Source organism: Anguilla anguilla, chromosome 1, assembly GCF_013347855.1.
Source record: "Anguilla anguilla isolate fAngAng1 chromosome 1, fAngAng1.pri, whole genome shotgun sequence".
NCBI classification, from domain to species: Eukaryota; Metazoa; Chordata; class Actinopteri; order Anguilliformes; family Anguillidae; genus Anguilla; species Anguilla anguilla.
In genome coordinates this window covers 28,610,689-28,638,095 of record NC_049201.1, presented here as the reverse complement: position 1 = coordinate 28,638,095, position 27,407 = coordinate 28,610,689, and the positions used below count along the sequence as shown (strand labels likewise).

General features: G+C 37.8%; 1 protein-coding gene across 1 annotated transcript in view; it reads left to right on the top strand.

Annotated features, from left to right (window-relative positions):
* Positions 1 to 26,474, top strand: part of LOC118232105 (snake venom 5'-nucleotidase-like) — a 35,667-nt gene extending 9,193 nt beyond the window's left edge. The window contains exons 5-9 of the mRNA XM_035426736.1: positions 464 to 618; positions 2,119 to 2,227; positions 2,592 to 2,741; positions 2,929 to 3,129; positions 25,495 to 26,474. Coding sequence (XP_035282627.1) covers positions 464 to 618; positions 2,119 to 2,227; positions 2,592 to 2,741; positions 2,929 to 3,129; positions 25,495 to 25,667 — 788 coding nt within the window. The 3' untranslated portion in view covers positions 25,668 to 26,474. The remainder of the gene's footprint in view (positions 1 to 463; positions 619 to 2,118; positions 2,228 to 2,591; positions 2,742 to 2,928; positions 3,130 to 25,494) is intronic.
* The last annotated feature ends 933 nt before the right edge of the window (positions 26,475 to 27,407 follow it).

The window sequence follows — 27,407 nt, the reverse complement described above, 5'->3', positions numbered from 1 at the left end:
GCTGAAAGGCTGGCGCGCAGTTTTGCTTTCTTTTGTCTTTCTAATTTTAGTTTATTGCTTTAGTTTATTGTTTTTGCCTGGAACCCATGAGGGGAAAGGGTGAAGGTGTATGTTTATTTAATTTCCTGTTTGTGTGGGTGCGCTCTCTCTCTCTCTCCATTTGGCAACCAACAGTGTTTCCTGGAACTGCTGCATCATGCTGACGTGACTAACCTTTTCTGTACTTATTTAGTATTTACTGTAAACTACCAAAATAAAGAAGGTTAATAAAGTTATACTTGTGTATGTTTGTATGCTTCCCTCTGCGGATGGCACATCAGTAATGCAAGAGAACAGCAAAGATTAAATTGCTGTTAGGAAAGTGGGCGAATGAGTGAGGGAAAACACCGTAGTTCCTGCAGTAATGATGTATGAATACAGTAGGACCTGTTCAGCTGTTTGTTTCCATTTTCTTTGTCATCAGATCCAGGTGTGCTTAAGGATGTGGAGGAATGGAAGAAAAGCCTGGCAAATTACTCCTCTCAGTACGTGGGGAAGACCATGGTCTACCTCAACGGAACCTTCGAGGAGTGTCGATTCCGGGAGTGCAACCTGGGAAACTTGATCTGTGATGCAATGGTAAGCTTGTATGAATGGATTATGTAGGTCCAGTAGACACCCAAGATGTGATAGGCAACATAGCTCAGGAGATAAGAGCATTTGTCTGGCAGTCGGAAGATTGCCGGTTCGATCCCCACTCTGGGTGTGTCGAAGTATCCCTGAGCAAAACACCTAACCCCTAATTGCTTCCAACGAGCTGATTGGTACCTTGCATGGCAGCCTTACACCGTTGGTGTGTGAGTGTGTGTGTGAATGAGTGAATGAGAGGCATCAATTGTAAAGCGCTTTCTATAAAAGCGCTATATAAATGCAGTCCATTTACCATTTGATTCTGTTAGCAAATCACATATCATCCAGTTACCCCAATTGCACCAACTCTATCTACATTGAAAGAGTAATTACCACTAAGTAAGCACAGATGGTACGCAGGTCCTAAAAGGGCAAGGGTGTGAAAAAAAAAAAAAACATTTGCAAGAGCTTTCAAAACTTTGGCATTCACTTTTCGCTAGCTAGCTAGCGAGATAGATCACTAGCTAGTGGGAGAGATAAATATATTGCGAACTGGCTAGCGAGAGAGCTAGATGGATCACTAGCTAGTTATTTATCTTTCTCACGAGCTAGCTAGTGAAAAGAGAATGCAAAAGCTAGCTAGTTATCTATTCAGGTAGCTAGCGAGAGAGACCGATAGATCGATAGGTAGACCTAGTCAGCTATCTCGTGTTGCAAGCTAGCTATATCTTTTGCTAGCTTTATGTATCTTTTGCTTTAGCTACACTAAATAAATACATATTTCTTTCTTCTGTCAGAGTTGGCAGGGTTGGTGGTGGCTGTATAGAGTTGCCAGGTGTCTGGTTTTCGACTGGAATGTCCGGTTTTCAAATTGGTTGTACATGTCTGGTTTGTGGTCCTGACCGGACTATATAATGTCTGGCCTGAGTAATTGATGGAATAAATATACTGGGAGTTTGAATTTGCATTTCAATCACCCCCCTGGTCTAATAGAACCACCCCCATTCCCTTCCCCTGCAGTATCCCATCGGTTCCGTCTTTCTGAAAGACATGCTTTTCATAGTGTGTACGTTTGATGTTCATTTGTGTCCACTTTTCTTTATTTCATTCTCCCTGTATAAGGTCACCTAATTGACCTTAGAAACATCACAAAAAACCATTGAATTGTATAATTATTCACTTGACTGTGCTGTTCAAGTGCTTCAGGGGACACCTGGAGGATAATGGTTGAAATGCCAGTTTGAATCCCTGTCAATCGTGTTATTTAGATAAACTGATGGCCCTTCTCTCAATACAGGAGCTTGCCAGTGTGTTTCAGTGTTCTCTATAGCAGCACTCCCTGTTTGGACATAATCCATTGGCCATAACTGAGCTGAGGAAACGTGTCGCAGATGCCAGGTTGACTTCCTTGGCAGATGTTCACACGCATGACAGAATTCCATTACCCCTGACTTAGGCTTCACTGTGTGCCTGTGACAAGCCATTCAGAGAACATGTCCTTTCTTGCAGGTTCACCATAACCTTAAATACGCAGATGAGGTGCAATGGAACCACGTCAGCTCCTGCATTCTCAACAGTGGGGCCATACGCTCATCTATAGACGAGCAAAGCAAGAATGGTGGGTACCAATCAGAACCTCCCAAGGTGCACAGGTATGCCGTAATCACATGTGAAGCCGTGAAAATGTACATGCCTGACACGCCTCTGCGAGAGGCTGTATTTCAGTAACAGTTTTGCCCCAGTCAACATTAATATTCTCAATGAAAATTTGTGTGCTTTGTTTATGAACCTTACCATTGCTAATAATTGCACCAGTGAATGCACAGTTGGGTGTCACGTGTTTGTCTGTGGTAAGATCTGCACATCTTATGCTCACAAAACAAGCCCAGGGAAGACTATCCTTATGCGAGGGCAGAGACATTTTCTGGTATGAGAAATAGAAAGGAGGTTACAAGCTCATCAGATGTAATATGTCGCTTTAGGCTCAATCACCATGGAGGAACTCCTGTCTGTATTGCCATTTGGTGGGACCTTTGATTTGGTGCAGCTGAAGGGATCAACACTCAGGGATGCATTCGAGCATTCTGTCCGAAGATACGGATTGAACACCGGGGAGTTCCTGCAGGTGGCAGGTATCTTTATATACAAGATGTTTTTTTGGGGGGGGGGGGGGCTTCCTTAAAGGGTTATTGAACTTACTTTCACCCAGACAGGTCTCCAACAGTAAAAGTAACTTATTAATAGCTGTTCAGAAAAATAAAATAAAAAACTATTTAATTAGTGGTTTCTTCAACCCACTCACCCATTTATCTGTTCCAGGGATTCGGGTGGAGTTGGACCTTTCAAAGCCCTCTGGTAAACGTGTGATGTCCCTGCACCTCCTCTGCACAAAGTGCCGGGTCCCAAAGTACGAGCCAGTGGTCCTGGACCAGGTTTACAAGCTGGTTCTCCCATCTTACATGGTCAACGGAGGAGATGGTTTCTCCATGATCAAAGAGGAGATGCTGAAGCACGACAGCGGTAGGTTCTGATAAGGCTATGCTGACTTTTGCGGAGTCAAGGTTAAAAACTATTGGGTCGGTGCCATCTCGGTCAATGCCCCTCACCTCTGGAACAGGCTTCCCATGGCAGTCTGTTTGTCCTTGTCTGTTATTGTTTAGGTTTGTTTTAACTCACTTTGTGATGCACCTTGTGCTCAGGGAGGTGCTAGGGAGGTGCTATACACATAAAAATAATATTTCAGTTTTACTTTCCATATGATTCATGCATTCATTCAAGAAAGTGGGTAACGATTTTGGCATATTACTGGTGTGTTTGCCCTTATATGATTCCCTGGAGAATGTAAAACTTCTTGTACCTTGACTGAAGGTGTAAACCACTAAATTGTGTTTGATGAACTTTGCTCATGATGTGAGTGTCATTGCAGCAACATTCCCCCTCCCTTTCAAATGGGAGGTAATTGAATGGTTAAAACATTGTACATTTACCACTGCCTGTGCTGTGCGTGTGTTCAGCCATTTAAGTGTATTATTAACTGGATACCACCTCCCTATTATTTACGGTGAGTGCTGTTGAACACGTGAACACAGGAAGTCTTTATATTTGCACAACCTGCTGAAGTGTAGATTGTCTGCCTCTAATGACTGAGGACAGAAAGGATTTGCCCTGGTAAGATGTGCGGTGAAGTCTATATGAAGGCCGACTCTCAAGCCATGATTCCCATCGCATCAATCGGGGTTTGATTTCCTACCATGGCTCCTTCTGAGCTGTGATCCCTTCTCTTTCTCCTCTCCTCTCTGCTTTGTACTTGTCTGAATAAAGCAAAAATACACGGAGCAGATGGGCTGTCTGCTTTCCTTTGAAAAAAAAATAATATTGTTGCCGCATTGAAACCCAATATAAAATGTAGTTTTGAATGGACAAATAATTAAATACTAATAACAGTTTTATTTTTAATATGTTGACACCATGAGTTCATTTGTTTTTATAGCCATCAGGCAAAATGGTTGGCCTTTCGATATAATCCACATAAAAACTGATCTGAGGTCAAGTGCATGTGTGTGTAGTAGAATCATAACCTTACTTCACAAATGATTCGTACATGGAAGTACAAATTTATATTTCTGTATTCAAATACGATTGCATGTATGACAATTCCACTGACGCAAACTGTAAACTTAATTTTCCTGCCTATTAGATGGGTGTATAAAGTAGAGCCAGAAGTGGTGCCTGAGAGTTCTTGTCATTCTTGACTCTGATATGGCCTGACGTCATGCATTATCAATATCTTATCTCTTTTAGTTTCAATAGTAAACAATTTCAGGGTATAGCAAATGTTTTGATTATCAATAGCTCATCTTTGTGTTTCAACTAAATTGATTGTAGAAAGGATTAAACATTAAAAGAATGAATTACTGAATCATTGTTTACGTAACAAAACAAAGCGAATGCTATTTTAGAAACAAAATTAACTTTTGAGAAAGTGTGTGAAAAGCAAATTATTTCTAAAAAGTCTGATATACACAATAAATGTTTAACACAAATTATGTAAAAGATGTAGAAGTGTTTTAATCTATAAAGCAAACTCAAGCAAAGATAAACACAACCATTAGATCAAAACTCAGTGACCACTGCATTCAAAACAAAAGTTTTCAGAAACAGAGAGAGTGAAAAACAAAACATATTGGTTCTTTGTCAGTTGGGTTCTGCATGCTGTGTATGTGATGTTATGCTAAGTCCTTGTTGAAAAAATGCTAGCACAGTAGTCATGGCTGTCTGCAATGCAAATGGAGGCTTGATGATGTAACAAAACAAAATAATGGTAACAAATAGTATTTAACAATCAATGTCCTATACATTATATAACAGGCTTCTATAACACTGAGGTAAAGAAACGGTCAAATCATGTTTCAAACATAGGCAAAATACTTTTAAACATTTTACTCATGTTTACTGTGAACTGCATAGTACAAAGTGCATGAACCCCATCACCACCCTACCTGAGGGACTCTGAAGTCAATTATAAACTGAAAAATCTAAATCTTTTATAATCTAAAAAATTGTTCCTCAACTTCATTATACACTACTGTATGCAATGAGCCCCTAATGAAAAACTACTGAATGTTAGGGTAAAATGTTTTGTTTTTTGTTTGTTAAGACCTTTTCTTACCTCTTTGTTGAAGCCCCACTGTCCCTGTATGTTTGATTTGCATAAGCTTAGGTAAATTAAGGAAAAAAGTGAAAAGCTTCCCTGGGTGGAATTCATATTCAGCTATTATGCGTTACTCAAACTTCCCCAAGCTGTATTTTGTAAAGACAAGCTTCTGCACATGAGCTGGGAGCAGTCTAGAGCAATGGGGAGACAACATCTCTTGCTGTACTGAAAGGTTGCTTGAAACACTCGTTGGGGATCAGGTCAAATATTTTAGAGCCACATGAGCCAGTGCTGGGTGTGTCATTAGCCAACAACCTGTATCTGTAATATTTTAACTCTAGAAAGGGAGTGTTTTTTTACTACGTACTACCACTGTGCTGATGGCCAGTGGCCTCAGACTTATCTAACATTACAGCATCGATTTTTGCACCAGCAGCTAATTTCATAAAGATTACAAAACCATATACTAGAAAACCATTTTCTTGAAATAAAGGATACAACTGAATCAATTTCAACGTTTGTATTTCTAAATTACAGCGGTTTTGCTATAAGGGCTAAGGGAAAACGTATTGAGGCATAGCTGTTACAGGAACATTACATTACATTTATTTGGCAGACGTTTTATCCAAACTTACAACTTACAAAAAGTGCATACCGAAGGTCACTGAAACTACTACCACACACAGGTCCGATAAAGTATAATACTGATTATGTGACATTTATCCATAGCCATGAACACATTAAATCAAGTTCACACAGTAAGCATGGGCTAGAAACGCTGAAAAAAGCACAAAAATGTGCTTGACGAAGCACAAAATGGAAAAGTAGTTAAAGTGCATCTTTTAGGTTGGCATACCCAGTGATGTAATATGTAATATGTAATAAAATGTAGCAAAGGGATTTTGAACTAAAAAAAAAACAAAAAAACCGCTTAGAATTACATCTGTGCTTTCTTTTGTAATGCGGTCAGCCACACCCGCCTCAAACCTGGGGAAATTGAATGTGACGTAATATAGCGGAGTCAGAACAGAGCGAGAGCTACAATCAATGTTAAAGTAATGCCTGTTTTATACTTTGTCGTACAACCCTTTCGACAAGTGTCATGCGACAAAAATGGAAGTGTCGCACATTTTGCATTTATACTCTGGCAAAGGGCTGTGGAGAAGGTTCTGTTGTCTGTGGTAACGAGATGCCAAACTGTTGATTACATCTGTGAAAACGGCCTTATAATGTTGAGCCTGCAAGGTGCCCAAGGGACCGAGCACAGGCAAAGATTAATGAATGTCCATAAATTTGACCTTTGCATCCAGTGTAATTGATCAAAGATAAATTGCATTGCTGTGGTACATTTTGTTATAGAAATGAATGTGTTTTATGATTTTGTAAGTATATTGGGTTCTGTGTTTGTGTTAGTGATGGATCTGATGGGTATTGCAAATTGTGGCTTTGACATATTTTATTGTGGTATGGCAGTGCTTTTTCTGCAAGCTGATTTTGGAAGAAATATTTTTGTTGGACATTATTGCGCAGAATACCATACATAGATGCTGAAAAATCTGTAGTCTTATCTGTGCTTGTGTTTCATCTGCAAACCGTACATACAGAATCAGATTCTGCCTTAAAGCATTTAATATTAATAATGCCAACAAAACGCGATTTAAGGACTGCAAAAGTCTGGCCTGTGTCTTCATTCAAGAACAGTGTTCAATGACTGCCACGATGTACAATATACGGTCTTGAAAATACATTTGAAAGATATCGCTGCAGAGTGTACTGAGGTTGCTCATGCCGGGTGGGTGTTCTTCAGAAACAGGAATATGCTGTTATACATCACCTTATTACTCCAATCATCCACAATAACATGTGGATGACATGTTATTGCACAGAAGGAAATGACAGAGTGTTGAATCATTTGCCCATCAGAAAATTCATAAGAAATTCTGTCTGAAGGTGGAAACCACTAAATTCTATGGAATGAACTTTGCTCATGAGTGAACAACATTCTCCCTTTCAAATGGTTGAACATTGAAAGGGTATAAAACTATAAATCTTCCCCCTCTTGTACTATACGCTATGTACTATGCTAAGTCTTTATATTGGCAAATCCTGCAGAAGTGTAGACTGTCTGTCTCTGATGACTGAGGACAGAAAGACTTTTGTCATGGTGAGATGTGCAGTGCAGTCTGTAGGGAGGCCGAGTCTCAGGCCATGACTCCCACCACATCGATAGGGGATCAGTCTCCTGCCACTGCTCCTTCTGAGCTCTGATCCCTTCTCTATCTGCTATCCTCTCTGCTTCATACTTGTCTGAATAAAGCAACAATACAAATGGAGGGTAGACTGTCCACTTTCCTTTAAGAAAATGTAGGTTTGAATGAACAAGTAATCAAATGCAAATCACATTTTATTGTACATAGCCTATATTAATGTATTTCATGAATTTCATTCGTTTTCAAAGCCATCGGGCAATATGTTTGGCCTTTCTCTATAATCCACATGAAAGCTGATCTGAAGTCAGCTTTTTTGAGCCACTGGAGTGCATGTGTGTGCAGGAAAATCAACATGACTCAGTCAACAATCATGGTGTTACAGAATGTGAAGAGGAGAATACCATTGATTTGCTGAAAAGCATAACAGTTCATTTCAATTGTAAATAGTCAGCTAAAATGTAAATAAGTGTTCAAAATGAACTGCCACTTAGTATTCAGGTGAACTGCCAGGGTTACTGCAAGGAATATAAAATCACTTTTATTTTCAAATGTTAAACTTAATATTGTCATGATAGGCATATTGATAGTTTCAGTTTACATATGGGCAAATATGGAAATGTTGTGGCCAACTAGGAGTAAAATTTTAAATATGTTTTCCCATTCTGGAGTCACATTTTATTAAGTGTGTAGTAAACTAGAATTTGTTGGGCTGCTCTCTGCAGCCTGAAGTTCCTAACAGCTCAGGTGAATTGGCCATAAATGGGTGGATGAGGTTGCATTTCTGTATTTGAACATATTGTAATGACTACTTGCGGAAACACTGATAGTCCCACAGGTGCAGCCAGGCAACCTGCCAACGCCTCTCTTTCCTGTTAGGTGAGTGTATAATTTATAGATAAAAGTGTCTCAACCGTTCTTGAGAGAGAGATTCTTGACTGTGATGCCCAAATGCTATGCATCGGCAATGTCCTATCTTCTTTCATTTCAAAGTAAACAATTTTAGGGTTACCAAATTTGTTGATTACATGAAAACAGTTTGTATACAAATTTGACAACACAACTGGTTCAAAGTGTCAAAGTTTTTATTATTGCATTGAAACACAAGGAGAGAGAACTAATAATTTGGTTTCTGCTAAAATGATGAATTTTCAGTTATTTCCCCCAGGTGCCAAGTTGTCGTTCAGGTTGTTGGTGACCTGAGACCTTTGTGTTACTTGTTGGTATGTTGCCAGCCATGTCTCTTTCTAGGGTGAAAAATGTTTCAGGAAGAAGTTAAATAAATAAATAAATAAATAAATAAATAAATAAATAAATAAATTCTTATTAGGATTAAAATATTTTTGTTGTTTTTCAGATTTCACTGTATAAGCATGTGCAAAGATGAGTGTTGTTGAGTGACTTAAAACATTTAATTTAGAAATTTGTCCAGGTAAGAGACATTGACATTTGAAGAACAGAAGAAAAAACAACAACATTTGAAACTATGAATTATGTAACACTGTTAAAGTTTTAAAAGAAAGACAGTGCTACTTTAATTAGAAACAAAAATACTTTTGAAAAATCAAATTAAAAGCCAAACTCGTATTGTTTCTAAGTCCAACAAGTGTGTTTAGTCTACTTTTTCAACAAATTGTTATACATATATATATATATGCAATCACACATGGTACAAGTTGTAAAATATGCATATGTTTAATGTATGAAGCAACAGAGCAAATGCTACATTAGAGAAAATATTTTTGAGAAAACGGGAGTGAGAAGCTAAATACTTATTCGATTGAAGTTAGATGAATTCTGCATGAATTCTTTTGTAAGAAGAAAAAGGCTGTTGTTCCTTGCAGAAGCTGAAATGTTATGTTAAGTCCTCATCAAAAATGCTAGTACAGGAGCAGGCCACACCCCCAGAACAGCCCACAGCCCTTGTCATAGCTATTCTGCAACCAGTCAACAGGAAGCCTGCTAGGCCAATAACAGGTGTTTCTGATGAGATAATTCAGATCCTAAGAGTTGGGAACTTTGTCAACCGCAAAACTGCAAAGCATTTTGCCATGTTGTGTGTCTTTTAAAAATATGTAATGACATTTGCTTAAGAAATACCCACCGTATGATAGCATTGTTTCTTAAAAATATAGAAAACCCCAAAGTCAGGTACTTGCTCAAAACAGCATTTTTTTTAGGTAACAATGCAAGTACAAAGCATTTATATGAGGTGTCTATGGGGAGCTTTAAATGTAATCACATCCTTGTTTAAAATGGGAACTACAGTAAAATTAAAATAAATATTTAAAATGTGGAACCCTTTGAAATTAACACAGCATTTTATTTTTCTGATGATGATATATGGTTCAGAAATTACCCAACCAAGCTTGCAAAGCCATACAGTTAATCAGACATTACATAAATGTGTATACACAGACCATTGTTTCTTCTACATAGTCAAAGACACCCAAAAAACTTTAACCTAATTGCTGATTGTGTCAGCAGTAAGACTACCAGACTGAAAGGCCATGGCATAAACCTTCATTCACAGGTTATCATTTCTTCTTCAGAGGCAATAGCCTCCAATAAATTTAGCATAATGGCTTTCTGAGAACAGGGTGAACAGAAAATCAGCAAGGCCAGGGTTTTCAGTAAGGGCGAATAAGAATTGTTAAAATATAATTAGAATTGATATGAGCACGTTTCAAGCCTGCAAGGCCATTATAGTTTTGTCTTCCATCCCCCACCCACCCTTCAGTAGTTGTACACATAGAAACACAGTAACAGAAATGTATCGAATCAAAAAGCAGATGCTATTGCTTGCTTACATGTTAAATTATTCATAGTTGCTTATTTTCTTGCATGCACTCAGGTTTATTTAAGGGACAGCCTGTTTCACAGCATTAGGGACTTTCATTTCACAGTTAGGCTTCTTTGGAAGCCGCATTTCTGAGGACACCAGGATTCAGCTCAAAGAGCAAACAGTCTGGGTCAGAGCACCAGTCCACGTGTCAGCAGACCCTGTGCCACTGGAAACAACATCCAGCTCCAATTCACCAAACCAGGTTAAGAGGCGTTTAACTTTGTTGATATGTTAAACATCTGTGTGTAAGCCTTTGATTTAAATACTTACAGATAGATCTAAATGTGTGCTGTCCATCTATAAATTCAACAAGTGGATTTAGAAGCTGCTAAAGGCCTAAACATTATCCCCCTGAATGATTTCCTATACATTCTACATGGCATTCTACAAATGTTTTACATTGTAGGCTTTGTGTAAATATTATTACTGCATACAGAATAAATCACACTGACCTAAAAGCTACAGTAGAGCCATAAACCTGTATTGGCTTGGAATGGATCTGGTAAGTGTGCCAATTAGTAGTAACAGCAGTATCCGTAATTTGTGTGTATTCAAACCTAAAAGGTGTTTTACAGCATTAAAATGCTCTTTTTATCAAGGTTAATAGTGACTCCTTAGCCAATACGGACCTGCTGGCCATATAGACCTTTCACGACATGATGATGCACAAAAACACAAGCAGTAGTTCAACAGAACCAGTGAGTAGGACACTGAACCACATCTCCAGAGATCATAAACAAATTGTCAATTGAAATTGAGAAATTAGTATTAAAAAAAATAAAAAGAATAGAGATAATAATCTAAATTATTGAGAAAGGCAAAGATCCTAAGAAAATTTGCAAACAAGGAAAGAATTGCAAGAACAGCAAGGATGGAAAAAGAAAATGGAGAAATAACAACCAGCAAGCAATAAATGCTAGAATTGTGTGCAGACTAATGAAACTATATACAAATCTGCCTTACCAAAACCAAAGCTTTTAAGACCACATAGTTGTGACGCAGAAAATGCCCCACCGATTGCAACAATTTAAGTAGAAAAAGCAATGAAAATAAAGAAGAAAAATGAAGCCCCATGAAAGGATGACATCAAAATAGATATGGAACAACAGCAATAGGTTTTACTACAGAATTGTCCAATTAAATCATTAAAAGTCTAAAGGTATCTATAAGCTGGAAGGAAGCAACATATGTAAGAAAGGAGAGCCCAAAAAACATAAATAATTATTGCCCCATTAGTCTACTATCTCATCTCTACAAACTCAAGAATCCTGCAAAACAGACTTGGAAAGATCCTGGATGAAAAGCAGCCATGATAGCATGCAGGATTCAGGAAAATATATTTGACAACAGATCATATAAGTGCTATGAATGAACTCTTGTTGAAAAATGAAACAAATGAAACCTACCACTAAAACCTGCCAAAACTATATGCCCAATTTCCAATCAACCTTTGTCATACGACTAGAACATATTTTACATGAACGATAAAACAAAAGAAGAAGTAGTAGATATAGGTAGATACAAGAATAAAATAACGCTGATAGTCTTTCAAAAAAGTCCTCACTCAGTGTGCCTTACCAACAATGAAATACAGATACCAAAAATAGGCCTATTCAAAAATGGTACTAAAGACGCTAAGGATGCCACAAAGAGGCAAATATTTAAAATAAAATTGAAAGACAAAATAAGATGCACAGATATTAGGGATATGACCAAAATGCAAAATATAGGCCACATTATGAAAGGGAACATCAACTGATGGACAAAGAAAACTACAGAACGGCGACCATGAGAAGGAAAAAGATCAAAAGGAAGAAAGAAGCAGATATGGAGAAATATGTGTCTAAAACACAAAGAGAGCATAACATGGCCATGGAAAGCAAAATAGAAACAACTGGAGAAATTTGGGAGAAGGCTTGTCCTGTAGTGGGCAGACAGCCAAGAGGATAAAATGTTTGAAAACATGCAATAATTATGGCTTTATACTGTTTCTAAGAACTACACTCACAAGATCCATTCTCAGCCAATACTGCTTCTGTTTCTACCATTTGTGTTTACAGCATCGCAACATAAAGGAATTAATCTTTACACATATCCTGCAGTTTAAAAGATTTTTAGCTGCTTTAATTAATATAAATAAAAATATGTATATTTAAAGATTGCCAGGCTGTATCTTTTTCAGATGCTTAGGCCTTTAGTAGTTTGAAAATTTGCTGGGTGTCCCTGTATATTTACACTGCACATACAGTTAAATGCAATGAAACTGGGACAGGGACACAATTTTTGTTAATTTGGCTGTACTCCAGTGTATTGGTTTTGAAATAAAACAATGTGTAGAAGGTTAAAGTGCAGTCTTTCAGCTTAACTTGAATAGTATTTATATCCATATTGAGTGATCCATTAAGGAATTTAAGCCCTTTTTATATGTAGTGCCCCTCATTTTGGGCGAGAAAATGTAATTGGACAATTGGCTACCCAGCAGTGTGTTGTAGCATCATTAATTTATGCACAAGAAAGGTAACAAAAGGTCTAGACCAGATTCTAGATGTGGAATCTGCATTTGAGTATGTTGCTGTTGTCAAAATGGGGACCAAATAAGTGTCAGTGCCAGTAAAGCATGCCATCATGTGGCTGAAAAATCGATCGGAGAGATGGAGAAAACATTGGGTGTGTCAAAATCAATTGTTTGCATTGTTAGGAAGCAAGAAAGCACTGATGAGCGCAGCATAAGCAGACAACCTGATGGACCACTGAAGACCACTGTAAGGAATGACCAAAGAATATGTTCAATTGTGAAGAAAAACCCCTTTTCAATTATCAAACTGATCAATCTCCAAGGTATAAGCATAGATGCAAAAGAAAGGCTATTGAGGGAAGACTACATCAGCATAACCACAGAGTTCTGGATCAAAGTATTGTTGTGGACAGATGCGATGAGTATTAGCTTGTGCAAAAATGATGGAAGGAGGAAAGTGTAGAGAAAGGAACTTCTCATGACCCAAAGCACCCCCATTCCCCCTGCCTGAAACATGGTAGAGGTAGTCTCACAACTTTGGCATGAATGGCTGCCACTGGAATTCTCTTCATTGATGGCATCAAAAGCTGGATGAATTTCGAAGTGTACAGAAATATCTTATCTCCTCAGATTCAACCAAACATAGAAATGGAATGTCCTTGATGGGCCAAGTCAGTCACCCGTTCTGAATTCAATCAAACATGCGTTTCACTTAATGAAGACAAGACTGAAGGAAAAATTCCCCAGAAACAAAGAGAAACTGAATATGGCTTCAGTACAGGCCTGACACTTTGGCACCAAGCAGTAAGTGTGACTGTTTCAGATTATGTTATTTTATCCAATTACTTTTGCTCCCCCAAAATAGGGTGACTATGTATTAAAAGGGCTGAAATTCCTACACAGATCACCAGATATGGATGTAAATACTTCGTAATTAAAGTTGTCTACACTTCAACCGCATATTCAGTGTTTTATTTTAAATCCAATATGCTGGAGTACAGAGCCAAAAATTTGTATTTCCGCATTAACTGTATCAGTAAATTTAAGTCACATAAAGTTACAGGCTTACATATAAATGTGAAACATATTGACAAAGTTAAAAGCCTCTTACGCTGGTTTGGTGAGTCAGGGCAGGATGTTGCCTCCAGTGGCATAAGATTTGCTGACACGTGGACTTGTGCTTGGACCCTTGATGTATGCTCATTAGGGTGAATCTGGGTGTCCTGTAACCGCGCTTCCAAAGAAACCTACAACTGTGAAAGAAAAGTGAAAACCCTCTGCATGCATATACATATTTATATACTCTCATGAATTTGGCGGTGGGGGGTGGGGGGTGGATAAAACCATCAAGGCCTTTGAGTGGCCTTGCCCAGTGCTCAGATCAATTTTTATTAATTACCAATCTTATTCCATAAGATGAAAACCCTAGCCTTGCTGACTTCCTGTTCAAGATTTTATCAGCCCTTAGGAAAACATTTTTTGGGCCTCTGAAGAAGAAACAATTTTTGTGTAACAAGGTTTACTTCATGGCTTATAACTCCAGTACTCTTCCTGTGATGCTATCGCTGGCTATTTGGCAATAACTTCTTGGGCATTGGTCTATTCAGAAGAAACAATGGTGTGTGATTGCAGGTTTCTGTAATGTCTCGTTGACCATATGGCCTTTCAAGCCTGAACTGTGTTGGATCAATTATTTGGAAATCTTATCAACAGAATAAATATCTGTGACAAGGGATGAGGGTTGTTCTGGGGGTGTGGCCTGCTTCTGTGCTAGCATTTTTAATGAGAACTTAGCATAACTGCTCATCGTCTGTACGGAATAACAGCTGTAGCCCTTTTTTTCTGGATGAAAGCCATGCAGAATTCATCCAAGTTACATAACGAGTGAGCATTTCAATCATTCTTTCTTTCTCAATAAGTATTTTTGTCTGTAAGGGTGCATCATTGCTTTTAACTAATATTGGTAAAGCTTGCTTCATGCATTTAAATACACAAATCCTTTATACCTTTTGTTTAAAACCTCCGTCCTTTGCTACTTGTTTCATGTTTTTATTTTTATTTTGCTCACTCTGAACACATTTCTTCTCTAAATTTGTATTTGCATTATACTCAAACCTTACACATAACCATCATCTTTTAGTAACAAATTGTTTTGTAATCCTTTCTTTTTCATTTTAGTTCTTTCTGCCCTCTTTTAGCAAGGTCCTGTGTTACTTCTTCCAAATGTTTTCTTCTCAAATATAATTTTCTGCAATATATCTTGTACATCTCAAAATTTCTAAATACAATAGCACAAGTCACTAAAAACGAATTCTTGTACATGCTTATACACTAACATTTAAAAATCACCAATAGAGCTTAAAAAGCTTAAACAATATATATTTTTTTAAATCCTTAAAGTATTTCTAAAATTTTAACTCCCTTTTCCCCTTAGTCTGTTTAAAATGATAATTAGACGGCAGTTTCTAATTTCAATGTCCATTGGGGTTATATGAACTTTCCTTATGAAACATTTACCACCGCGGAAAGAGACATGGCTGGAAACACACCCCTGAAAAAGGTCTAAGATCACCAACCGCCTAAACGGAATACTGGTCACTGGCACCGGGCCAGTTGGGGGTAATCAGAAACATCCATAATTTTTTCAGAAGCCAAATTATTTACCTCTATTCTAGATCATGTTTTACTACCATTTTTCTGTGGGATACTTAGAACATTAATATTAATAATTATTACATTAATTAGTAATCATATTTTCTATCATAAAAATATTTTTGTGTTGCTCTACGGGCTCTGGAGGCTGGCTGTCTCTCATGTCGCTGCCTTGAGTCCTGATCCACATCCTTTCAATTGAAGAAAAAGAAGAATTCATTTTAGTTTTTGATCAAAGAAATGAATTAAGGATAAAAAATTAAACATTTTACAAATGCTCGTTGTCAGACCAGGCCAATAATTGGCTAATTCAAACATGAACAAAACTATTAAAATAAGCATGTTGATGCAAATTATCTCAGCACCAGCAATTAAGATGCACCAGCAATTATGAGTAATGAAATGAATGCATCACAGTGCTATGCGTAGATACTGAGATAAAGTCAGAAAACTCACCGATCTTCTTGAAGTGAACTGACAATGACTCTGAGCAACGTCATCTAGAAGTGACAGATAAAAACAAATGACCAGGGAAAGGACAATGTAAGAAATGCAAATCAAATGATAAATGAATCTTAAATTAAAATTTCATGAAAAGTATCAAATCAAAGTATAAGGGACAGACTTGTGACAGGTGTCAGACTGCACCCGCCTGATCAACAACAGTTGCTTGCTTACTATAATACCAGGACTACCCTGCAAACTGACACCTTCCCTGGGTGCCATTTTGGACAGTTTTGTGCTATCGTGGATATCCCAGAACATGGGGTGCCTTCACATTGGAACACGGCATCCTAGCAGGATGAGCTACTCAGTTGGGCCCAGAACTCACCTTTCCCATAAGAGGGTGCCTGAGATGTCTGAGACAGCTTTTCATTCAGCTCATCCAGCCTGAGAACCAATAAAAGCACAGGCATTCAGATGACCTCAAGTCTACCCTACACGAACGTTTAGCCATTTAGCTCAGCAAAAAGTATAAACCAAGTTTGAGTTTAGAGTTGAGGACCATCCTGTCAATGGCGATAACCAGCTTCTCACTAATTTAATAATTCATCCATTGTCAGTTTTCGTCTCAGCATTTGTCACAAACTCGTTTCTAAAGAATTCTGTGGTGACTAAACCCACCTCCTCTGTAGGTTGACCGTCTTTTGCCTTTCCCTGGTCAGCTTTTGGGCACTGTCACGGTAAGCCATCTGGAGGCAAAGGGAGAGGAATTAGCATTCAGCTGTGGTCAGATACATTAAATTGCAAACCTGCTCTTAAAAATGTGATTGTGTTAGTCTTACCAGATTATCCTCTGCTCTGCGTTGATAGAGTTGTATCTGCAATAAAAACAAAAGAGTTTCAACACTGAACTTCCCTTGATGAATTTGAGTAATTTTTCAGGATCTGACTGATTGAATGTAAGTTTGAACAAAATCCATGAAGATGAATACGGAATATAAACTTAAGCACTTGCATAATGTAGTGGTTATGCCTGGATGAGAGATTTGCAGTGTATCTCCTGTTAATTAGCTCTCACAATGAAACACTGGGGAAATACATTTGCTGTAATTAGTAATTAAGTCTACAGACTTTTTATGTTAGATATGTATAGTACACTATGTTCGTGAAAATCCCTAAAGAAAGCCGCTTGAAATTGTTAAACCTAAATAAACTGCTACTGAGGACACTAGAATATGAAATAACACTATTCTATCATTATTATTAGTTCTGGAAAATTGGCTCACTTCATTCTTCAGATAACGCTGGCGCTCTTTGGTGACCGTCTTAATCTCCTCTCTATACTCTGCAAATTTCAAATTTGTTTGGGCTGTTCTGGCCTCCTCTTCAACCAGTTTCCTGTAACATAAGAATCCTTGGGATTCAGTACAACTTCTACTGCAGAACTCATTATTTTAGCCCATAATTCATGTTTCCTTCAAATACTGTATTATGTTTGATGAGACAAGATTTCTTCCACCAAGGCACTGTATTTACATATTGTCTCCAGCCAGTTATTGCTGTCTGCAACTACTGTAATGACTGGAGGTAGAAGTTTGGCACAGATGCTCAGATGACTGTCAGAATAAATAAATGCTGAGATTTCTTAAAACTGTTACTGCAGCTAAAGTTGCTAACTCACCAAAATCATGGGAAGGGCACGTTTGTGTGTGCAACAAGCTGACGCTCATCAAAACTGACCTACGTTCTCTAATGAAGAGTGATTTTTATTCCTACTTCCTCATGACATTTTTGCTTGAAACTCACTGCTGGAAAGTGGTCTCCTTCTCCTGCATCTGGATGGACATCATGTCAAGCTTGTTCCGGAGTGTGTTCATTTCATCTCGGTGTGCTTTACGCTCCTGCTCGACGCTCGACTTCAGCCCCATCATCTCCTCAGCCAAATTTGTTGTCATTACTTCGAAAGCCTTGCAAGACTCCTTTTTTGAATGTGAAATTGTGTAAACAGAGATTGATGCATGGTGAGCATTTTATTTATTCTTTCAGTCATGACAGATGATAACAATGCAGCATTATTGACAATGTTGGCACAGCTTCTTACCTTCAGCTCTTCTTTGTCTAATTGGGTTGTGTAAACCAATTTATCTGTGTTGGCCAAATGTTCTAGGAGTTCTTTGATCTAAATTGGACAGCAAAGGGGAACACTGATTACAATTGGTCGAAAACCTGTTTTATTGCAAGAAATCCAAAACATTAGGCAAGTGACAGAAGTACTACAGTAGCATTAGCCAGACTTGGTCACCTCAGCCTTGTGCGAATCTCCTATCTTTTCCCGCTCCATGCTCAATTTGTTTATGTCCAGCTCCAAAGCCTTAATCTTGGAGCTTAATTTAGTTTCTGTCTCTTGGTGAAGGGTCTGCTCCTGGTCCAGTTTCCTGAGAGACAGAGACCACAGGAGGCAGAGACCATGGGGCATTAAGACCTTGACTGCAAAACTCATTATTTTCTGATCACAACTGCTGTACTTTTTAAATGTCTTAAATTGTCCCAAAACTAAAAGATATCCTCCATGAAGTTTTGGGAAAAAATATGAATTTTCAGTAAAAAGATGCAGTTTCTGGAATGCTGAAATTTACCAGTTTATATTTTCCAGAACATTGGGTATCAATTATTTTAATCAATATCTTTACAAATAAAATAAAAAAATAAATAAATAAATAAGAACACCATTAGCATGGACTTGATTTTTATGCTAATGACCAAGTTCATTTTTATACAGGACAGTTTGCTCAATATTTACTGCTGTAAAGTGGTCTCCTTCTCTTGGGCCAGGCTGGTGATCATCTCCAGTTTGTTCTTGAGGGCTCTAATCTCATCTTGATGAGTTTTACGGTCCTGGTCTAGACACGTCTTTAGCCGAATCATCTCCTCATTTGAGATTGTGGTCTGTACTTGGAAAGTCTTGTGAGATTCCTGTTTTAAATATGAAATTGCGATTGTAGGAACTTCTGCATGGCAAACACTCGATTTTCAGTCAGGACTCACATGTACATCATGTAATCAAAGCATTATTGACAATGCTGGCGCTTGGGCCAAAGGCCCATTTCAGCTTCTTACCCTCAGCTTTTCACTTTCCAATTTGGCAGTGTTAAGCAGTCTTTCCATGTCTGAGGACTGTTCTCTGAGTTCCTTCATCTAAATTGGACAAGGAAAGGAAACTAAGTGATTACAGTTTTTCCCAAACCCTACACAGTATGCATACAAAGTCCATGACAAAAGAAATGTGATTTACGTAACAGGAAAAGTACAAATTGAATTAGCCGGACTTTATTACCTGGATCTTGTGTGCATTTTCTGTCTTTTCTCGCTCCATGGTCATTTGAATTATGTCCTGTTGGAAGGCCTTAAGCTTGGAGTTCAAGTTGGTCGCTGTCTCCTGGTGAAGAATCTGCTCCTGGGCCAGTTTCCTGAGAAACAGAGACCACTGGAGACTGAGACCATGGGGTGTTAAGACCTCAACTGCACAACTCATTGTTTTCTGATCACAACTGCTGTACTTTTAAAATATATTTATTATGTCCCATAACTGAATGTCTCCATCACCAAAAAAAAAAAAAAAAAATTACAGTACAAAGATACAGTTACTGTAATTATTCATAACTAATTTCATCCCTTCATGTATCTACCAATGTAATTATCATGTATTTACCAATGCCGTTGCAACTAAAATCATTATAAAACCGTTGCCCTGAACTTGATTGTTTTTGCTGTCACCTTAAATATTCCCTAAGCTTCAAACTTACTGCTGTAGACTGCTCTCCCTTCGCTGAAGCAGTTTGGCAGTCATCTTCAGCGTGTTGTTGATTATTTCTGCCTCTTTTTCTAAGTTTTTCACCTTCTGTTTTAGTCTGCGGTTCACCTTAGCCAATTTCAGAGTTGTATCTTCATAGGCCTTGCAAGAAGCCTTTTTGAAAAAGAAATTGTGTAAATAGGAATGCCCATAATTATTATTGTTATTATTGTTAATAATATTTTTGTTGTTAATTTTATTATTGATATTTCTTTTTTCTCTTGCCAATCACAATTCAGCCATGAATTACATGCAGACAGTTCAAGATATTTCAGATTAATATTTTGGTCTCGCACAATTGCACATTTTTGGCAATGTTCTCGCTTTACCTTAAGAAGCTTGTTGTCAGTTATTATGGTGGTCACAGTTCTTTTAATCCTCTTCAGATGGTCTTCAATGTCCTCTTTCTAAAATTGACAAGTATATAAAAAAGGTTAGTTGAAGTTATGCCCAAACCAACATATACAGTAAAGGGGTTTCCGAAACTTACTTTTTTATTCAGGTCCGAGATCTTGTTAAGAGCAGTATTTCTTTCTGCAGACAGTCGTTCCACTTTTTTCTTTGTCCCTAAACAAATTGAAAACCAGAGTAGGAACAAATGTTACACTGAAACAATAGGGCTGGAACGCAAGTAATCAGTCACCTAAGATGAAATATACCAATGTGCTCAATGAATTGTTTAAACTTACATTGGTGTATCCTGCTTTTAACCTGGGGGCAACAAGCAGGAGAATAGAGATGAAAAAATAATCAATAGTAAAAAACATAGTCAATGACAACACCTTCATTGCATGCAAAGGCACTGGTGAAAATTTTCTCAACAACCTGACAAGTTTTGATCATGCCATCACAGAGAAGAGCTATGAGACTATTTGCAGACAACAAACATAGTGAAAGAAGCTTACCGTCACTGCTGTCCTCCACACTATCAACACCCATGCTACGTTCAGCAGAAGTCTATTAATCTCTTCCCAGTTTGGGCCTGCTCTCCAGCCCTCTGGAAGCTGGGTGATGAGCTGAACAAGATTCACAAAACCTTCCCAGGTCAGAGGACTGCGCTTCAACTGGGTCAACTTGTACACATCTTATTACGGCAGTATTTTTTTCTTTGTCCATCAAACTGAATCAACTTTAATGACTTTATAATGCCTCAGTGTGGCACCACAATAGGTCAGTCTCCATCAGTTAAAATACACACTTCATTACTATGGTTTCTCAGGGAAGAAATCCCACCTTATCTAATGAAAATCTAATAAAATGGCAACATGGTGTGAATGCACAATTAACAATTGCTTTTTGTTCATATTAATGCATCAAATATCACCATGCTGTAATGAATTAATAAAGTCTTCAAAAAGTAGTATAAATTACCTTGTCAGACAACCAAAGAAATACTTCTTTGGAGAAGGTAGTGATTGTCAGGGAATTCAGCACTGGGAAAAGGAAAGAATTGTACTGATTACAGATGAAATATTGCTGAAATCACAATTCATTGATCAGCACCTTTTCTTTGTCTATAAATGCTGGCAAAACAATGTACTTTACATTCCCTTTTGGGAAATTGATATGTAGGCCAGGATATTTCAACCATACACACAACATAAAGCTTGTTATTATTAAGCTGGTTGGAAGGTACATTTCTTGAACCAATGTAGAAAGATGGCTATCTATAGGTAACTGTATTTCTTTGTAATAATAATAATAATAATAATAATAATTGAGTCACTATACTGCTAATCATTACCACTATATCACTGTGAATGTAAAGATGAACAAATAAAATAATCAATTGGAAGTCTGTGATAATAATGAACTTTTCTAATACAGTCAGCTAAAGGTCCATAAGGTCCATGTATCCTATATCTTGATATACAAATAATTTCCCATAATTAATTGTCTATTAGGCTAATCATTTCTTGATGATATCTAGCATAAGTAGCATCATATGGAATCATTTCAGCATTAGTTTGTTGTTCGGTGTTAATATCTGGCAGTTCTTTCAGGTTATACAAGGAATTCATATTTAAATGCTGATTATAACATAGAAGAAACCCCTCTGTTAAACCACAATACTTTCTAGAAACCAAATGTTGGCACACTAACTACACAGTTCAGCTAAATAACCAGGGCCAGCAGTTTTAAATTCAAATTAAACAAATGCACCCCTTTACTTACCAATGTTGGGAAATGCTGAATTTGCGAGGAAAAAGAAAATAAAAAGGGGAAAAGGGAAAATAAACAGCCACCAACGCGAAAACACGTTGGGTGGCATACTTACGTGCTACACTACGTATATAATTAGTAACAATTCTTGAAAAGAGCTCAAGTAAATTAATAAATTAAATCAGTAACCAATACGATCTGTAAGTTTGTGTTGAGAATAACAATGGTGAATAATTGAACTGCCGATTTGCATGTTGAGACGGACGTCCCTTGTGATGTCATAATACACAGAACTTTTAAAACATAATATTTTCATGGCTTTTAGAATTCTAGCTGACTTCCGCCTTGTGATGTCAGGCCTCATGGTTGTTGTAGCTGTATTTTTTTGAATATCATTTTAATTTGTTAATATTGGTAGGCCACAATAATTACAAATATTAGCTTTGTGTCTTTTCAGCTTTTGAACAGTGAAGGTAGCTAAGCTAAATTGCAAAAGGAATACAGAATACACAAAGTATTTTTCAATTCATATATTTTTCAAAAGGCCTACTGCTTCCTTGGTTGCCTAGACAACCATACACTCAGTATTCCATTAGCCACTTGGCTAGCACTGCTCTCCATGGTGCTGATCTTGAAAGCCAGCAACCATACTGATATGAATATTGTAGGCTCCCTGCTTGAAATTTTTACCAAAGAAATGCCTACAGTGGAAAAATAGAATACAACAGAACTTTATTTGCCCTTTCAAAGGAAATGTATCTTTCACATAAGTCCCAATGAAGATGTTTGTGCACACTTATGCAATCACAGAGTTACCGGGGTCAATTAAAGGCATGTTTGGAGCATGCATCCACATATCTCCAAAAGTGCTAATATAAAGATCAATAAATCTCTGTAAAGTGCTAAGTGTAAGATAAATTTGTCCTGTTACATGTGACAGGATAATTGTTATATTACAGTTGCATTCGCTCCCAAACATTCTGACCTTAGCCAATGTTACAGTGCATTTTCACTGTAGTGAAACATTTGTGTGTTTAATGATTTAAGAGGCATTGTGGGTTCTGCGCTTGCTTTAGCGATTGGGTCTAATGGCTATTACAAACTGTGGCTGTGGCATAGTAGTGCCATTTACAAGCTAATATATGATGATTTTGGATGAAAGATTTTTAGTGGCACAGAATACCACATATAGATACTTATTATTCTGTAGTCTTGCTTGTGCTTGTGTTTCATCTGATGTAAACACTAGAGGAGACACAATGTGGAACACTCCTGTGCTGTTTTGTACAATGTAGTCTTGAAGAACTATTTGGGTTTGCTTGGGAAATGAAACATCACTGCAGGGTCCACCGAGGTCACTCACGCTGGGTGAGGCGGATGGGAGGGATCACCTCTTAAAGCCCTTAATCTTAGAATAATGGGATTGGTGGGAAGGGTCAACCTTTTTTTCCCCTTGTTGAACCAGGACATAAAAATATCACGTTGCCTTTTTCCCACTGCTTATTTTCTTTACCCAGAGCTGGAAAGTCTCCTAACACTTTTCTTTTGTTCCAAAGTAGAAAAAAAAATTGACTTGAAGAAAATCAAAAATCAAACTACTTGAACACTGTTGCCTACAGGGTATATGCATGCTTTCATCCTATTATTATTATTATTATTATGTTATTTCAGTTATTTCAATGCATCCCTTTTATTCTACATATTTCTCTTTAATAAGGTTGAAATATAGGCCTGTCCATCGTAACATTTCTTTCAGCCTAAAATAATAGGCTGGTACTGATTCATATGCTTTTCTTAAAAATGCAGTTTTGTGTCAGGACTGTCAACTACAAAAAAATGTCAAAAGCTGCAAGGAGGAAGTGAAAAGTATCTCCATAACAGCCCTGTGATTCAAACCAAAAAATTAAATAACAAGTAATGAGTACAATTCAGATCAGTAACCCATTTTTGTGTCCCAGTTTTGGGGACAGTTTGGAGGGACACATTCTCTACACGTAAAAATATTCTTTATCTGCTTCACATTATGATTATTTTTTTGAATACATTTACTATTTAAATGGTAAGGAGGCAGTTCATAGTGTTACATACATTTACCGTTATTCAGGAAGTTGTTTTAGCCGTCACTTGGTTTTTATGCTTTCACCTGATGTGCTTGCCTTCTTTTCATGCTTAGTCAAAATCAAAAATAGTTTATCATGAAATCAGCTTGTCAGTCAACGTCATTGATGTTGGCTAGATAGCATTGTCTAATTTGTATGCATGTTGGTATTTAGGATAAGTTTACCAAGCCATTTTCCTCTCACAGACAACTGTACACCAGGATATTGCAATTTTTATATGTTTTGTGTAACAATGGACATCTAAAAACTGAATTTGATGTCACAACCAATTCAAAGTGCCTGTTCATCTCCTTTAGATTCATTTCACATTTTTCTATGTTGAAATCACAATATATATATGTGTATAGTAAAAGCGAGCAATTCTTAATGCAGTTTTCCTGAGTGACGACGACAAATTAACACCTGTGTTAATTTGAAGTCCACCTGCATTTGAAAGATGTTTGAATAAATGTCCCTGTCTTTGTGAGGTCTCAGAACTGGCAATCATAAAGATTCAATGACCCGTCTGTGGAAGTTTATAATTAACTTGTTTGGAAACGGAGCTAGGGAAGTGTAAACCTGACAACATTCGTAGGAGCACGATTAAGTCTGAGATAATTAAATGGAAACAAATATCGCATAACTACTAATACGTTAAATGTATTTAACTTAATGATAATTTCCATGTTTCGTTGAATAAAACAAAATTAATTGAAGCATCAGTCATTGTAAATGCAACAAGTTTTATTGGCTTCTTTTTTTCGTTTAGAAATGCTCTTGGCATTTGTAATGGCTCCATATGGAACCACAAAACCTAATTAATGTAGTAATGTCAAAATGCATCTTTCAGGCCCAGTTTCCCTCTAAACTGTCATTGCCACTGCAGTGGGTAGCACTCCCGCCTCACAGCAGAAAGGTCCTGGGTTCAAATCCGGCCTGGGCCTTGGCTAATTGGAGACTCTAAATTTCCCATAGCTATGAGTGTGTAAGTGAATGGTGTGTGTGATACATTGGCCAGGGTGTATTCCTGCCTCCCGCCCAATGCACGTTGGGATAGGCTCCAGCACCCCTCGGGACCCTGCCCGGGATAAGTGGGTATAGATAATGGTTGGAAGATTGGAAATGGGGATGGCCTCCAGCTGCAATTTCCTAATATCTTCACTATTTTATTTTCCACAGAATTACCTAAAGATATGTTAGCTAGCTAAGTGACTTCACATGAAAAGTTATTGAGCAACAACCATTCCTGCTGCCACATGTCTGCCTATTCCTCTCTTGACCCACAATACATGAGGCTGCACCGATGAGTCAACCTCGTGTACTAAGTTCAGTCCCGCAAACAGCATACACGCCACGCGGTGGAAGTTCTAAATCTTTCATTGCAAAGAAGTGTGTTACTGAGTGTTCTGCCCGCTTACTTCTCACCCCTGTCCAAACCCCCCTTCCTTACCCCCAGGTGACATGGACATCTCGGTCGTACAAAGCTACATTGAAGAGAGGAAGAAAGTCCACCCAGCCGTGGAGGGCCGGATCAAGATCGCCAACTCTGGGTCGACGACGGCGGCAGTCGCCCGCCCCCTCACCGTGCTGCTGCTCGGGTTGTTCTGGGTTCTGTCCGTGGGACTCTGAGACACCGGTAAACCATCCAGCGCACTTTGGAGCTGAACACTGCCTCAGCAATGCCATGCTGTCACGCAAAATATTAATCGTGAAAGACAACATGCTCCTGCTTTAATTGTGAGGCTTAGATATTTAAACGCTCCCTTGAGGGAATTTATTGATTGAATTCAACAAAAAACTGTCTTGAAAAAAGGCAGGCAGTGGAGATGATCAGTAAACTTTATTGAAACGAGTGTGAAGTCACATACAACTCTGTGGGCATGAACTTAGGCTTGGTTCTGGCAAAAAGACCATCTGGCCCAGTGTTTTTATTTGAAAAATTTGCAAAGTTGAAATTCAATGCTTGTCCAGTGCTAATTCAACTCTAACAGGGTACATGAGTCCAATAGGGAGCATATGTACTCTGTATGCATTGATCTAATATGGGACATTTTTACTGTGTTTGCCTTTAATCTGAAACATTTCCAAGTTAATTTCTGCTAATTGGCGTGCACATTTGAACCAAATAACTTTTCTGTAATTTGAGAGGTGGGTGTTTAGCGTATCTTCATTACAAATCTGAAAGACATGGACAGTAAATGGACATGCACATTCCATTAATGCAAACTGAAGCCAGAATTACAATAAAAAAGAAAAAGGATGTGAAAAAATTATTCAAGAGTAATGTTCTACCTCCGTGCAGCCAAAAATGTGTCTTTGTGTAAAATTTTGTTTAGTTCAATATAGTTTCTTTGAAGACTGTTTGACTGTACTTTGCAATTTTACATAAATGCATATGTAACTATAATAAAATTACCCACAATTTCTTAATATAAATCCATACTTTCTTGCTTAGTTTTGTTGTGGTGAGAATTTCTGCACCACAATATGCAGCGCTCGGCGAGGTATTAGTTTGTATCAGTCCTGCCATGACTGAACATTGCATTGTGGGAAGAGTAAATGGACATGCACTGGGTGCATTTTTGAAGCTGCACTATTCACTATATACACTATTCTGTGTATGTGCCCATGGTCTGGGGCCATGATCCACAGCCTCAAAAGCATGAAAGTACAGAAGTCTGTGACTGACTTGCAAAGTCCTGACAAAACTCAAGATACAGCAAGAGTGCACAGAAATTCCCTAATCTATTTTCACATATGAGAAATGTTACAGAATGTGTTTTAATGTGTTACATTATTAATTCATGCTAACAACTACGATAGTTAATGCAAATTCATGTGACTTTAAAGTGTTACCAAAAAGGCCAAATATTGAACAAAGAGCTTACGACCCAGAGTTTATATTTGAGATCTCCCATGACACCAAACCACAGGTCTATAAACAGGACCAGAAACACCACAACGATCTTAGACGATCACAAAGGCCTTATTCTCAGGCTTTTTCCTTTTTCTCAGCATGGGGAAAATTGGCCGGAAAACCAAGATAAGTTGAAAACAATTTCTTCAAGGTCACACTTGGAAAATGTGGAAGTTCCTCAAAATTTGTACACCACCTGGCAAAGCTCAGCTCAAAGGTATTATTTATTATTAAGGCAAAGACACCGATTTTATACTCTCACCTCCTTTTAGGTCACATTCCATTACTGAGCTCACTCCCACATCTGCTCACAGACTGAAGCAGGAGACATACACATCTGGAGGAGAGTAACACAGGAAGCTGGTTCTCAAATATATGTCCACCATAGCTATAGGGCTAATAATAAATAAATAAAATTCCAAATGCAAACTTCACAAAACGAGGTGAAACTA